Source organism: Hemicordylus capensis, chromosome 17 (assembly GCF_027244095.1).
Source record: "Hemicordylus capensis ecotype Gifberg chromosome 17, rHemCap1.1.pri, whole genome shotgun sequence".
NCBI lineage: Eukaryota > Metazoa > Chordata > Lepidosauria > Squamata > Cordylidae > Hemicordylus > Hemicordylus capensis.
In genome coordinates this window covers 2,602,896-2,614,740 of record NC_069673.1, presented here as the reverse complement: position 1 = coordinate 2,614,740, position 11,845 = coordinate 2,602,896, and the positions used below count along the sequence as shown (strand labels likewise).

The 11,845-nt window shown below is 47.3% G+C and overlaps 1 protein-coding gene across 2 annotated transcripts; it reads right to left on the bottom strand.

Moving 5' to 3' along the window:
- Positions 1-563: 563 nt before the first annotated feature.
- On the bottom strand, positions 564-9,816 carry LOC128338998 (solute carrier family 2, facilitated glucose transporter member 6-like). Of its 2 annotated transcripts, XM_053282369.1 has the most exons (5): positions 9,713-9,816; positions 8,693-8,793; positions 6,346-6,516; positions 3,106-3,254; positions 564-880 (listed from the first exon to the last, which is right to left on the bottom strand). In XM_053282369.1, exons 2-5 carry the CDS (start codon positions 8,730-8,732, stop codon positions 653-655), a joined length of 588 nt encoding a protein of 195 aa, XP_053138344.1. In that variant the 5' UTR covers positions 8,733-8,793; positions 9,713-9,816; the 3' UTR covers positions 564-652. The 2 variants fall into 2 exon arrangements, with proteins under 2 accessions (XP_053138344.1, XP_053138345.1); XM_053282370.1 differs by lacking the exon at positions 6,346-6,516 and having other exon boundaries at positions 9,713-9,810.
- Between the last annotated feature and the right edge of the window lie 2,029 nt (positions 9,817-11,845).

The following is an 11,845-nucleotide window of genomic DNA, read 5'->3' as shown; positions in this document are numbered from 1 at the left end:
TGTCAATAATAATAATGTTTAGAGGCTTCATGCATATTGTATCGGATCCCCATTGTTGGGGTCAAGGGAAGAGGGTCTCATCTGTGGGACTGGTCCTTATTTTCGGAGAGTAAAAGCAAAAGTGCAAAATGTGATTGCCCGCCATTGTCTGTCTTCTGTGTTTAAACTAAAGCCTTTAGCAACCACAATTACAGAGAGCAATTTGGGAATATGTGGAGGGAAATGCCCCCAAAGCCAGAAAGAGGAGGGCATCGGAGTATTTTTGGGGGGGGGGGTTAGTCTCTCTGAACAGCTCTTTACCCTTCCTCTGCAGTTGCTTGACCCAACCTCCCCGCTTTCTCTTTATTTATTTAGCACATTTTTATACTGCCCCAAACGTATGTGTCTGGGCGGTTTACAACATAGTAAAAACAGAAAAAATAAAACGTTAGTTAAAACAAAAGAAGGCGACACCGACTCGACGGCACACTTTACTTTCGAACGCCTTTGCCAGGAACCAGATTCAAACCAGTGGACTTTCTGCTTTGTACTGCAGACTCCCAGACACGATCCTACGTGAACTCTTGGCTTTAAGTAAATTTAATGACCGCAAATGATTTATTATTAAACGATTCTTGTTCTCTCCCTTCAACCCCAACTTCAAGGCCGGCGGTCACGTCATTTGTTCGTTACGACACGGCTCCATCCGGCCTGAATTCTCTCCACCGCTGAATTCGCATCGGAAGGTCCTCTGTGATGCCGGAATAGTCCCAAACATTATTCCCCTGTTGCATAAGTATATGGCTCTCTGCTCCATGGCCCTCCTCCTGGCTATGAGAATACATTTTGCAACGATGAGGCCCGTAACATTGGTCAAGTTCAGAATGTGGAAGAACACCCCCTGAGAAATGAAGCAAAATTGGCCATGTAAGAAAGGAAGGTTCCCCCCACCTCTATTTCTCCCCACCCCATTCCAGCCTGGGGGCGGGAAACACAGATGTCAGGCAGGGAGAGCTGGATCAGGGTGGGCAGGGGAAACAGTCAAGTCATAAACCACATGCTGCCTTGCGATAAAAATTGTTGATTTAAAAAGAGAGTGGGGGTGATAAGAGTTAGGAACATAGGAAGCTGCCATATACTGAGTCCGACCCTTGGTCCATCTAGCTCAGTATTGTCTACCCAGACTGGCAGCAGCTTCTCCAAGGTTGCAGGCAGGAATCTCTCCCAGCCCTATCTTGGAGATGCTGCCAGGGAGGGAACTTGGAACCTAGATGCTCTTCCCAGAGTGGCTCCATCCCCTAAGGGGAATCTCTTCCAGTGCTCACACATCAAGTCTCCCATTCAAATGTAAACCAGGACAGACCCTGCTTAGCTAAGGGGACAAGTCATGCTTGCTACCACAAGACCAGCCCTCCTCAAAAGTTTCTTTTGACTGCATCCTACATAGGAACGTAGGAAGCTGCCATATACTGCCATCTAGCTCAGTATTGTCTTCACAGACTGGCAGCAGCTTCTCCAAGGCTGCAGGAAGGAGTCTCTCTCAGCCTTATCTTGAAGATGCTGCCAGGGAGGGATACTTGTAACCTTCTGCTCTTCCCAGAGTGGCTGCATCCCCCGAGGGGAAGATCTTCCAGTGCTCACACTTCTAGTCTCCCATTCATATGCAACCAGGGCGGACCCTGCTTAGCTAAGGGGACAAGTCATGCTTGCTTCCACAAGACCAGCTCTCCCCCGGTTGACTTTGGTGCATAAAACTTTATACCCCAGGATTTAGATGAGCTGTGAGCTGCATCAAGAAACCAATGTGTGCAAGGCTCCAGTCCAAAAATTACATCACATGTGAGTTCATATTCCGTATGAGGGTGTTGTAAGGACGAAATGTTTAAAAAACTTCCATAAAAATAGCAGCTTACTTATGTAGCTTCCTGTGCAACATATATAGCCACCTTAAGTGGTGCAGCAGGGAAACGCTTGACTAACAAGCAGAAGGTTGCCGGTTCAAATCCCCGCTGGTGTGTTTCCCAGAATATGGGAAACTCCTATATCGGGCAGCAGTGATATAGGAAGATGCTGAAAGGCATCATCTCACACTGTGCGGGAGGAGGCAATGGTCAACCCTTCCTGTATTCTACCAAAGACAACCACAGGGCTCTAAGCTCAAAAATAGGCAAAACTTAAGACACTGAAACATTGCATTGATTACACTGGGCATTTCATGAAAGAGGTTCAAGGAACATTTTACTTACTTATAAAGAGGTCATTCACATAATCAAAAACTGTGTTCGATCCAGTTTGGGAGCTGTGTGCGCTTCTAATTTTTGGCTGTGTGGAAGCAAGGTCAGAGGAAAAGCTACCCAGGTTTTCCTCCCACCTTGCTTCCACACAACTGAAAATCGGGAGCACACCCAGCTCCCAAATCTGGGCAGAACACAGTTTTAGATTGTGTGTATGACCTCAAACTGTAAGGTAAGAAAAAAGTCCGTCGAGTCGTCTGAAAGCAACCCAAATAGGGATTTGGATCTCCTCTGGATCCTTTAGAGAAGGTTTGTTCTCTCTCTCAAATCCTAAAATTTTTCGTGACTACACTAAGTCACAGCTTAGTGAGACATTTCAGCATCCTCATCCTCTCTTAACAGGAAACTTAATAGGAAATGTTCAGATCTGTCTACTGCTTCTTCACTGACCGATCGTTGTTTTAACTCAAGTTTATAATCCTTCGCTATATGGGCGTAGCTACGGGAGAGGGGACCCGTGTTCACCCCTCTCCCTGACGGTTCCTCGGAGTGAGGAAGATAATGAAGAAAATAGGGGGGGCCCCTTAGGAGCTGATTTGAACCCATCTGCTCAATCATGGCTACATCCTTGCTTTGCTAACTCCGAGAAGCAAGAGCAACGTAGACTCTAAAACCACATCTTGGAACATCATGTTTCAGGTGTGCAGTAAATAGTTCTTGTCTCCATGCCCAACTATAATTCCCAGCTCCTAAAAGACCCTGGGAATTATAGTTTGGTGAGATTTCTCTCTCGCCTCGTCTCTTTGCATAACTGCAGTTCCTGTGGTGAGGGAATAAGCTACTGAGGTGTAGATCTGCCCAGAGCAGGTAGGTGTTTCTGGACTCTCCTTACCTTCTCCTTCTGCGGGACCTGGATGAAGTCGGCAAAAGCAATGACCCCGCTTGCGAGGATGCACACTCTTAAGACGGCTTCTTGAGTCTCCAGATTGTGAAGCTTGACTAACAACTGCCATGTCCTCGGATGCTGGATAATGGCGTAACCTAGGGAAATGGGGAAAGAGAGCCTTTCAAAAATTAGGGTGGGGCCAGGGCACAGTTGAGGACCCGTTGTCCTCTAGATGTTGCTGTACGACAACTCCCATCATCCCCAGCCACAATAAATTGTGATGGGAGTTGTAGTTCAGCTGGAAGATCACAGGCTGAGATTCCGTGAGGTTAGTGGCGGAGAACAGAATCTGGGATTTGGAGATCCCAGCCCTGGTCAATTGAGATCTTCTCAGGTTGCCCTTCTTTCGGTCCCTGGTCTTAGAGAGGTCCATACTAGGGCCCGTAGTTGTCTTTGGTAGAATACAGGAGGGGTTGACCATTGCCATCTCCTGCTTAGTATGAGATGATGCCTTTCAGCATCTTCCTATATCCCTGCTGCCCAATATAGGGTGTAAGGTAAAGGTTGCTGTCGACTCCTGGCTACCACAGAGCCCTCTGGTTGTCTTTGGTAGAATACAGGAGGGGTTGACCATTGCCTCCTCCCGCGCAGTATGAGATGATGCTCTTCAGCATCTTCCTATATTCAAACCGGCATTTCCCCACTGCGCCACTTAAGGTGGTAGACCTTGCCAAAAATCGCAATGAGCATTCATTGCTCCAGATGGTACCCACCCACTGCAGCTGGCTTATGCAAATACGACAAGTATTTATATACTGCTTTTCAACAAAAGTTTCCAAAGTGGTTTAGACAGATAGATAGATAGATAGATAGATAAAGTTAAATAATTAAATTAAATTAAATTAAAAGCTTCTCTATTGCTGTCCCAAGGCTTTGGAATGTGCTCCCTGTTGAAATAAGAACCTCCCCATCTCTGGCAACTTTTAAAAGAGCAGTCAGAGAGGAGAGCTGGTCTTGTGGCAGCAAGCATGACTTGTCCCCTTAGCTAAGCAGGGTCTGCCCTAGTTGCATATGAATGGGAGACTTGATGTGTGAGCAGCACTGGAAGAGACTCCCCCACTTAGGGGATGGAGCCGCTCTGGGAAGAGCAGAAGGTTCCCAGTTCCCTCTCTGGCTTCTCCAAGATAGGACAAGATTTTTTTTTATTGAACCAACAAACTACCAAAGCATACAGTACGTTGCCAAAGCACAATTATATACAAAGTGGTTGTTGGTACATGATATATCTACAAAGATTTACACACAAGGTTTTGGAAACCCACAAGGTTATGAAGTATATGCAGGTAGCTGAGAGAGACTCCTGCCTGCAACCTTGGAGAAGCCGCTGCCAGTCTGTGAAGACAATACTGAGCTAGATAGACCAGTGGTCTGACTCAGTATCTGGCAGTTTCCTATGTTCTTATGTTCCTATGTTCCAGTAAAGACATATCTGTTTGCCCAGGCTTTTAATACTGTTTTAAACTTTACATTATTGTAATGTTTTTAAAGCTTTTTGTTTTGTTTTGTTTGTATTGTTTCATTGTAAACCGCCCAGGGACACAAGTTTTGGGCAGTATACAAATATGGCAAATGAAATTGAATGAATGAATGAATGAATGAATGAATGCATCTTCCTGTCAAAATCTAAAAAAGCAACAGGAGAGAGTTACCAGCAATAGCCACTGAGGGATGCTGTGCTGGGAATGGAGCATCCCTCATATACTGTTGGGTCAAACTGAAATGTGATGTGTAAAACGAATTCTGATAGCATCCTCTGGGAAACTACCCCTTTCTCTCAAGGGCAGTGAAGGCCCTGTTCCTTTCATCACTTACCTTTGACTATGATGACAAATTTTTATATACCGCTTTTCAACAAAAGGATATCAAAGCGGGTTGCAAAGAAAATAAATAAATAAGTTGGCCCCGAGTCCTGAAAGGGCTCGCAGGCTAACAAGAAACATGCTAGACACCAGCAACAGCCATTGGAGGGATGTTGTGCCTGGGTTGGATAGGGCCAGTTGCTCTCCCCCATGCTATATAAAAGGGAATCGCCACCTTACTTCTTCCTCTTAGAGAAGAGAGCTGGTCTTGTGGTAGCAAGCATGACTTGTCTCCCTAGCTAAGCAGGATCTGCCCTGGTTGCATATGAATGGGAGACTAGAAGTGTAAGCACTGTAAAATATTCCCCTTAGGGGATGGAGCTGCTCTGGAAACAGCAGAAGGTTCCAAGTTCCCTCCCTGGCAGCATCTCCAAGAAAGAGCTGAGAGAGACTCCTGCCTGCAACCTTAGAGAAGCTGCTGCCAGTCTGTGTAGACAATACTGAGCTAGATGGACCAAGGGTCTGACTCTGTATATGGCAGCTTCCTATATTCCTAAGTTCTAGGTTGATATTTTTCACACAATGCATAATCAACTTGTGCAACTCTCTGCCACGGGATGTGGTGACTGCCAGCAGCCTGAATGACTTTAAGAGGGTTTTAGATAAATTCATGTAGCACAGGTCTATCAATGGCTACTAGTCTGGTGGTTGTGGGCCATCTCCAGCCTCAGAGGCACGATGCCTCTCAATCCCAGTTGCAGGGGAGCAAGAGCAGGAAAGAGGGTGTGCCCTCACCTTTTGCCTGTGGGCTCCCCAGAGGCATCTGGTGGGCCACTGTGTCAAACAGGATGCTGGACTAGATGGGCCTTGGACCTGATCCAGTAGGGCTGTTCTTATGTTCTAGATCAGGGGTTTCCAATGTTGGGTCCCCAGATGTTATTGGACTTCAACTCCCACAATCCCCAGGCCCAGTTGCCTTTGGCTGGGGATTATGGGAGTTGAAGTCCAATAACATCTGGGGACCCAACCTTGAGAATCCGTGTTCTAGATTCTTCTCCCAAATTGGCCTCACCCCATCATGTTTCAGATACGGCCCACCCCTCACACAGTTGGGCCTTTCACTATAAAGACGTACTCCCATGGAAATGTCCTCACGAGGAGGTTCCATCGACTCCTGTGGGCCCGAGGTTAACTGGCCTGCCTCTCCCATGGAATTGGCAAACTTCCAAGCACCTCTAACTTCTACTTGCTAAACGTGGCCTCAGATGATATATTCTTGCGCTAAGCTTGAGTGCTTGCGAGTCTGACCGGACACCACGAGGACGCTTCAGGTGCCCAGATAGTCTGGCCTTCAGAACGGGCAGCGGGTTGGCGCTCGATTACGTACCTATGCTGAAGACCACGATGAAGTAGAGGGTGAGGAACATGACTCCAGTTGGGGTCAAGGTGACACTGCCATAGCTGCCTTCCACTATTAGGACGAGCAAATCATTGTGCTGCAGTGCTATCAAGGCGACGTACAAGGCCAGGACAAACACTGAGATGAAGATCTTGCCAGCTGCCAGCGGCAGAGAAGGAAAAACCCGCGAGGGATCCAAGTTAGTGATGTCCGTCAACTAACCTGCCTCAACTGGCTCATTGCTTCCTACTCCAGCCTCTGGCTCCTGTCTTCCCATAGAGATGTGCTGATAATAACCCGGCATTTTTGCCCGTAAGTATGCAATTCCTACTCTCGGGTAAACTGTATTGAAGAATGTAAAGGAGTAATACCTTTTGGTCAGCAGGTCAGGAATATTCAGCAGGTCAGGAATTCCCAATGTTGGGTCCTCAGGTGGTGTTGGACTACAAAGCCCATCATCCCCAGCCACAGTGCCATTGTGGCTGGGGATGATGGGAACTAGAGTCGTTCCATGTTCCTCCTTCTTTGGGTGATGGGAGGTTCCAGGCAGCTTTTTGACAGGGTCAGTGTGTTTTTCCCTGCCCGCATAAGGGCCTAATAAGGTCATTCACACAATCGTGAACAGTATTCGACCTGGGTTTGGGAGCTGTGTGTGCTCCCAATTTTTTCCTCCAATAGAGGAGGAAAACCTGAGGAGAGATGGTTGTGTAGAAGCAAGGTAGGAGGAAAAGCTACCCAAGTTTTTCTCCTACCTTGCTTCCACACAATCACTTCTGCCCAGGTTTTCCTCCTCCTTTGCTTCCACACAATCACTTCCACACAATCACCAGGTTTTCTTCCTACCTTGCTTCCACAAAACCGGGCATTGAAAGCACACACAGCTCCCAAACCCAGGTAGAACACAGTTTCTGACTGTGTGAATGACTTCTTTGACTAACAGGGAGGAGAGCTGGTCTTGTGGTAGCAAGCGTGAATTGTGGTCTTGTGGCAGCAAGCATGCCATTGTGGCTGGGGAATGATGGGCATTGTAGTCCAACAGCATCTGGGGACCCCAGGGTGGAAATGCCTGGGATGGGATGCTGCCCTTCTTTGGAGGGACATTTTATTTGTCTGTTTGAATAGTTGTGTCCTGCCTTTTCCAGCCCAAAAGATACAGTCTAACAGTGGGCCAAGACTTGGTTGCTCCAGCCCACTCCCTTTCTCTGCTACACTTCCTCCCCAAACCACCACATAAGCAGAGCCATTTTTGGAAAACCGTCCTGAGCCATTTTTGGAAGGGCGGGATATCAATCAATCAATCAATCAATCAATCAATCAATCAACTAAATGAATGAATATAGCCCAGTTGGGTCCCTAAGTATAGTGTGCTGACCATTTAAAAAACAACAACACACATCTGAGAAGTTAGAATGTTCCTAAACATTCCGTTGCTTCCATTCCATTGCTTTCATTCCTGAAATGGCAACAGAATGCTCATTTCAGCTTGCTGCAGCAAGAGCTCTTAGAGCATATAGCTGCAAAGCTTTTGACCATGGCAGCCTGTGTTTCTTCCCACTTTCTTTCTGTGGTTGAGTTTCTCCGATTAGAGAGGGGAGAAATGACATTACCCGGATCTCTCTGCAAGTTCCGGGTTTCAATTTAACTTCATTCGCCCCTCTGAGGTCCTGATCAATGCTTCAAGCAGTGATTCTGAGACTTGCTGCTTTTCAACAAAAGGTTCCCAAAGTGGTTGCCATAGATCTAAAATAAATAAATGAAATGGCTGACCCTTTCCCCCAAAGGGCTCACAATCTAAAAAAGAAACAGAAGAGAGACACCAGCAACAGCCACTAGAGGGATGCTGTGCTGGGGATGGATAAGGCCAGTTGCTCTCCCCCTGCTAAAGAAAGAGAATCACCCCTTTTAAAAGGTGTCCCTTTGCTCTATGAGCAGCAGATTTATGGGAATACAACTTCCATCATCCCTGCCACAGTGTAGGCTTTGGACATTGTGACCGGTAACCCCACAAATTTGGGGACCCGAGTTTGAAACGCCATACCCTAAAGGATTGTCTGGAACTGGTTCGGACTTCACCAATAGATATACACAGAGGTGCACCTCGGTAATTCTGGAGCCTGGACCTAAAGGCCTCCCCACTGCAAGTAAAGAATCATTTTTTAACATGCAGGTTCTTGAGGGCATGAACCACACCACCTAGAACAGACTAAAGACAATTTGGGGGTCCCCAGGGGGTTATGGAGGCCCTAGACTTTAGCCCCAAGGTCCAGGGGTAAGAGCACCTCTGGATTTACAGCTGCGTGATGTGGGTGAGATGGTCTGCATGAAACCTGCCCACCTGAAATAAACAGGAGAATCTTTCTTATGGTTGCATCCATTGAGAGCACAGCAACGGCTGCTGCTGGGCAGCCCCACGAGAACGGCTTCGTATTGTGCCCGCTGCAAAGACAAAGGGAGAGGAAACTAGTGTCGTGCTGTTCCATGGTCTCCTTTCTGTGGTGACGGAAAGGCCGCATTTTTAGAGGCTCGGCGGCGCATGTTTTCCTGCACGCATAAAGACCTCTGGACTAACGAAGGAGAGCTGGCCTTGTGGGAGCAAGCATGAATTGTCTCCTTTGCTGAGCAGGGTCTGCCTTACTTTGCTTTTGGATAGGAGACTACATGTGTGAGCACCGTACGATAGTCCTCTTAGGGGATGGGGCCGCTCTGGGTCAAAGAGCACCTGCGTCCTTGCATGCAGAAGGTTCCAGGTTCCCTCCCTGGTGGCATCTCCAAGCTAGGGCCGAGAGAGAGACTCCTGCTTGCAATCTTGGAGAAGCCGCTGCCAGTCTGTGAAGACCATACTGAGCTAGGTGGACCAAGGGTCTGATTCAGTAGAAGGCAGCTTCCTCGGTTCCTAACAGTTCCTTGTGCATCTGAATCATGGCCCGAGGGGAAATACAAAGTGTTAAGTTTTTAAAAACCAAGTAGTTTTATTGAAGAGATCGGAGATCAGTTTCGTCAAGAAAACAAGCTCAACAATAAACTAGTAAAATCTAGGCAATGATGGTGGCATAAAATGGGGGCGTTGCCAGGTACTTAAAAGATCTGGGCCCTGGCTGAGGCCAACAGCCCTCCCCGCCCCCGCATTTTGATAATTAAACCTTCTTGTCAGTGGGATTGAGCTGAATAACGAGGGAGAGAAAACCAGAGCGGCACAGAAATCTCGGTGGGTTCAACTTTCTGCTCCAAATTAACCCTAATCATTTTAACATCATGGGGGAGACCCTGTGGGAGGTATGTAACATATGGGGGAGACCCTGTTCTCCTCTGTTCAGAACCGCCTCCCCCCCCCACTGCCCCAGCCTCTGGCGTTCACCTTCTCTCCCCTCGTCGCCATCCGAGCAAATTCCTCCAACGGCACCTCTAACTGGGTTCTCCTCTCTAACTGCCGTCTCTCCTGCGTTCCAAGCCGGGTTTCTCTGTCCATTCTGCAGGGGTCTGATGGCTGCAGCTGCTGTCAATCAACCTGCTGCACATCTTTACGCATGGGTTTGTATACACCAGTCACCTGACAGAAGACTCCTCCTGGGTGTCCTATGGGCTGCGTCCTATGAGCTGTCCCTGGCTGGCCCACTGATGGTTGAGTTGGCCCACTGATGGTCTCCGGTGTGCCTCCCTCCCCAAAATCCTAAGCCCACCCCTTCTTTCTGCTCTGGTTCCACTCAGGTACGTGTTGGAGAGAAGCACAACCCCGTTTTCTCCTGCCAGGAGCGGCTTGCAGAATCCCTCCGCCCGTCAGTGGTTCACTTCTGGAAGCTCACTTGGTCCAAAAGGGCCTGACACGTTTGGAAATGACTTGAGTGCCAAGTCCTTCGGGTGGCTTCTGGCTCCCACATAGGAATGGGCAGATCTATACTTTGAGGTCTCTCTGCCGGTGCTTTGCGATGCATCTGACTTGCAACTGAAATGTGTGAGCCACAAAACGGTGACTCCCAGATGCTATGAAACGTCTTTCCACAACGGCCTATTCACATGGAGGCGATGAGATAGGGATGTGCAAATCGATTCATGGCCAAATCGATTCGGATCTGGTTGATTCGAGTGCTTCGACCTCACATCGAATCACGCTTGGGGACACTGATCAGATCTGAGGTAGAATCAAATCACCTTAGATTTGAGCTTGAATCGATTCGGTGATTCGACTTGCCATTAAAATAACTTCTTCATAGGTATTCCCTATAACTGACAATCGAGAATACATAGCAATTCCTTAAAATTCAGCCCTTTGCCCGATACCTTTTGGGGGTTGGATGGTAGTTGGCACCCATGGGGCCCTACCACCCAACTCTCTTTGGTGCCCTGTAGCCCTTAAAAATTTGGCTGAATTGATTCAAATCCAAATCAAATCGAATCAAATTCGAATTGAATCGACCCCAGATTCGAGGCAGCAGATTTGAGCTTGAATTGAATCAGGCTGGTTCACTTCAAGCTCATATCAAATAACAAAAATTGATTTTCCTGCACATCCCTACTTTGGGAGGCACTCCCTGCTGAAATAAGAGCCTTTCCATCTTTGACAGCTTTTAAAGGGGCTGTTAAGACACATTTGTTATTAGACTGATGGATTCCATCATTATTTTAAAATTGTCTTTAATGTTTTTGTTTTCATCTGTCTTGTTCTGTTCTGAACTGCCCAGAGGTATGAGTTTCGGGCTGTATATAAGTATACTAAATATATAAATGGATAAATGTGTAAGCCATCACTTCAAAGATATATATTGGAATTTAGATAGAGATGATGCTGTGGACAGTGGAAAGCGATGAGACACTGATTTCACTCCTCTTGTGGGCCACACTTTATTTTGTCAAAGGTACACTGGAAACAAACAAACAGAAGCTGCAATCCTGTCCTCTTTGTCTGGGGATGTAGCTCCCCTGTACATAGAGGGCCTTGCTACCAAGCAAATAGGCAATGGATTGGCTGAACCTTCAAAGAATGTCCTATGTGAACATTTGCAGAAGAGTTTGGAAATATTGGGTGTGTGGGCAGAGGCGGGCCGCAGGTGGACAGAGTCTGCTTTTGGAGTGGGGAGAAGAGGTTTCGCACAGTGTGTTGGTCTATGGCAGGAGTGACCAGCGGTTGGACTACAAATCCAAGTTGCAGTCTAACAGCAGTCTAACAGCTGCAGTTGCAGTCTAACAGCAGCTGGTTGTTACAATGGCCCCACTCTCAAAGGGAAGGATAAACGCCATACCTGCCCTTTGAGGAGAACGGTTTGTACTTTGGGCCTCCCGGAAATGAAACTAAACTGGAAAAACTAGTTTTGCTGTGACGTAGAATCTCTTGGCAACCATCCTGTTGTTGTACGATGGATGTAACTCACCCTTGTTTGTATATGCAGTGAATAAAAAGACCAGTTCTACCTCCGGTAAGAATTTTGGGGTCGCAAAGTCTCCTTACTATAGTGTGTGTGTGTGTGTGTGTGTGAGCGAGAGAGAGCGTGTGCGC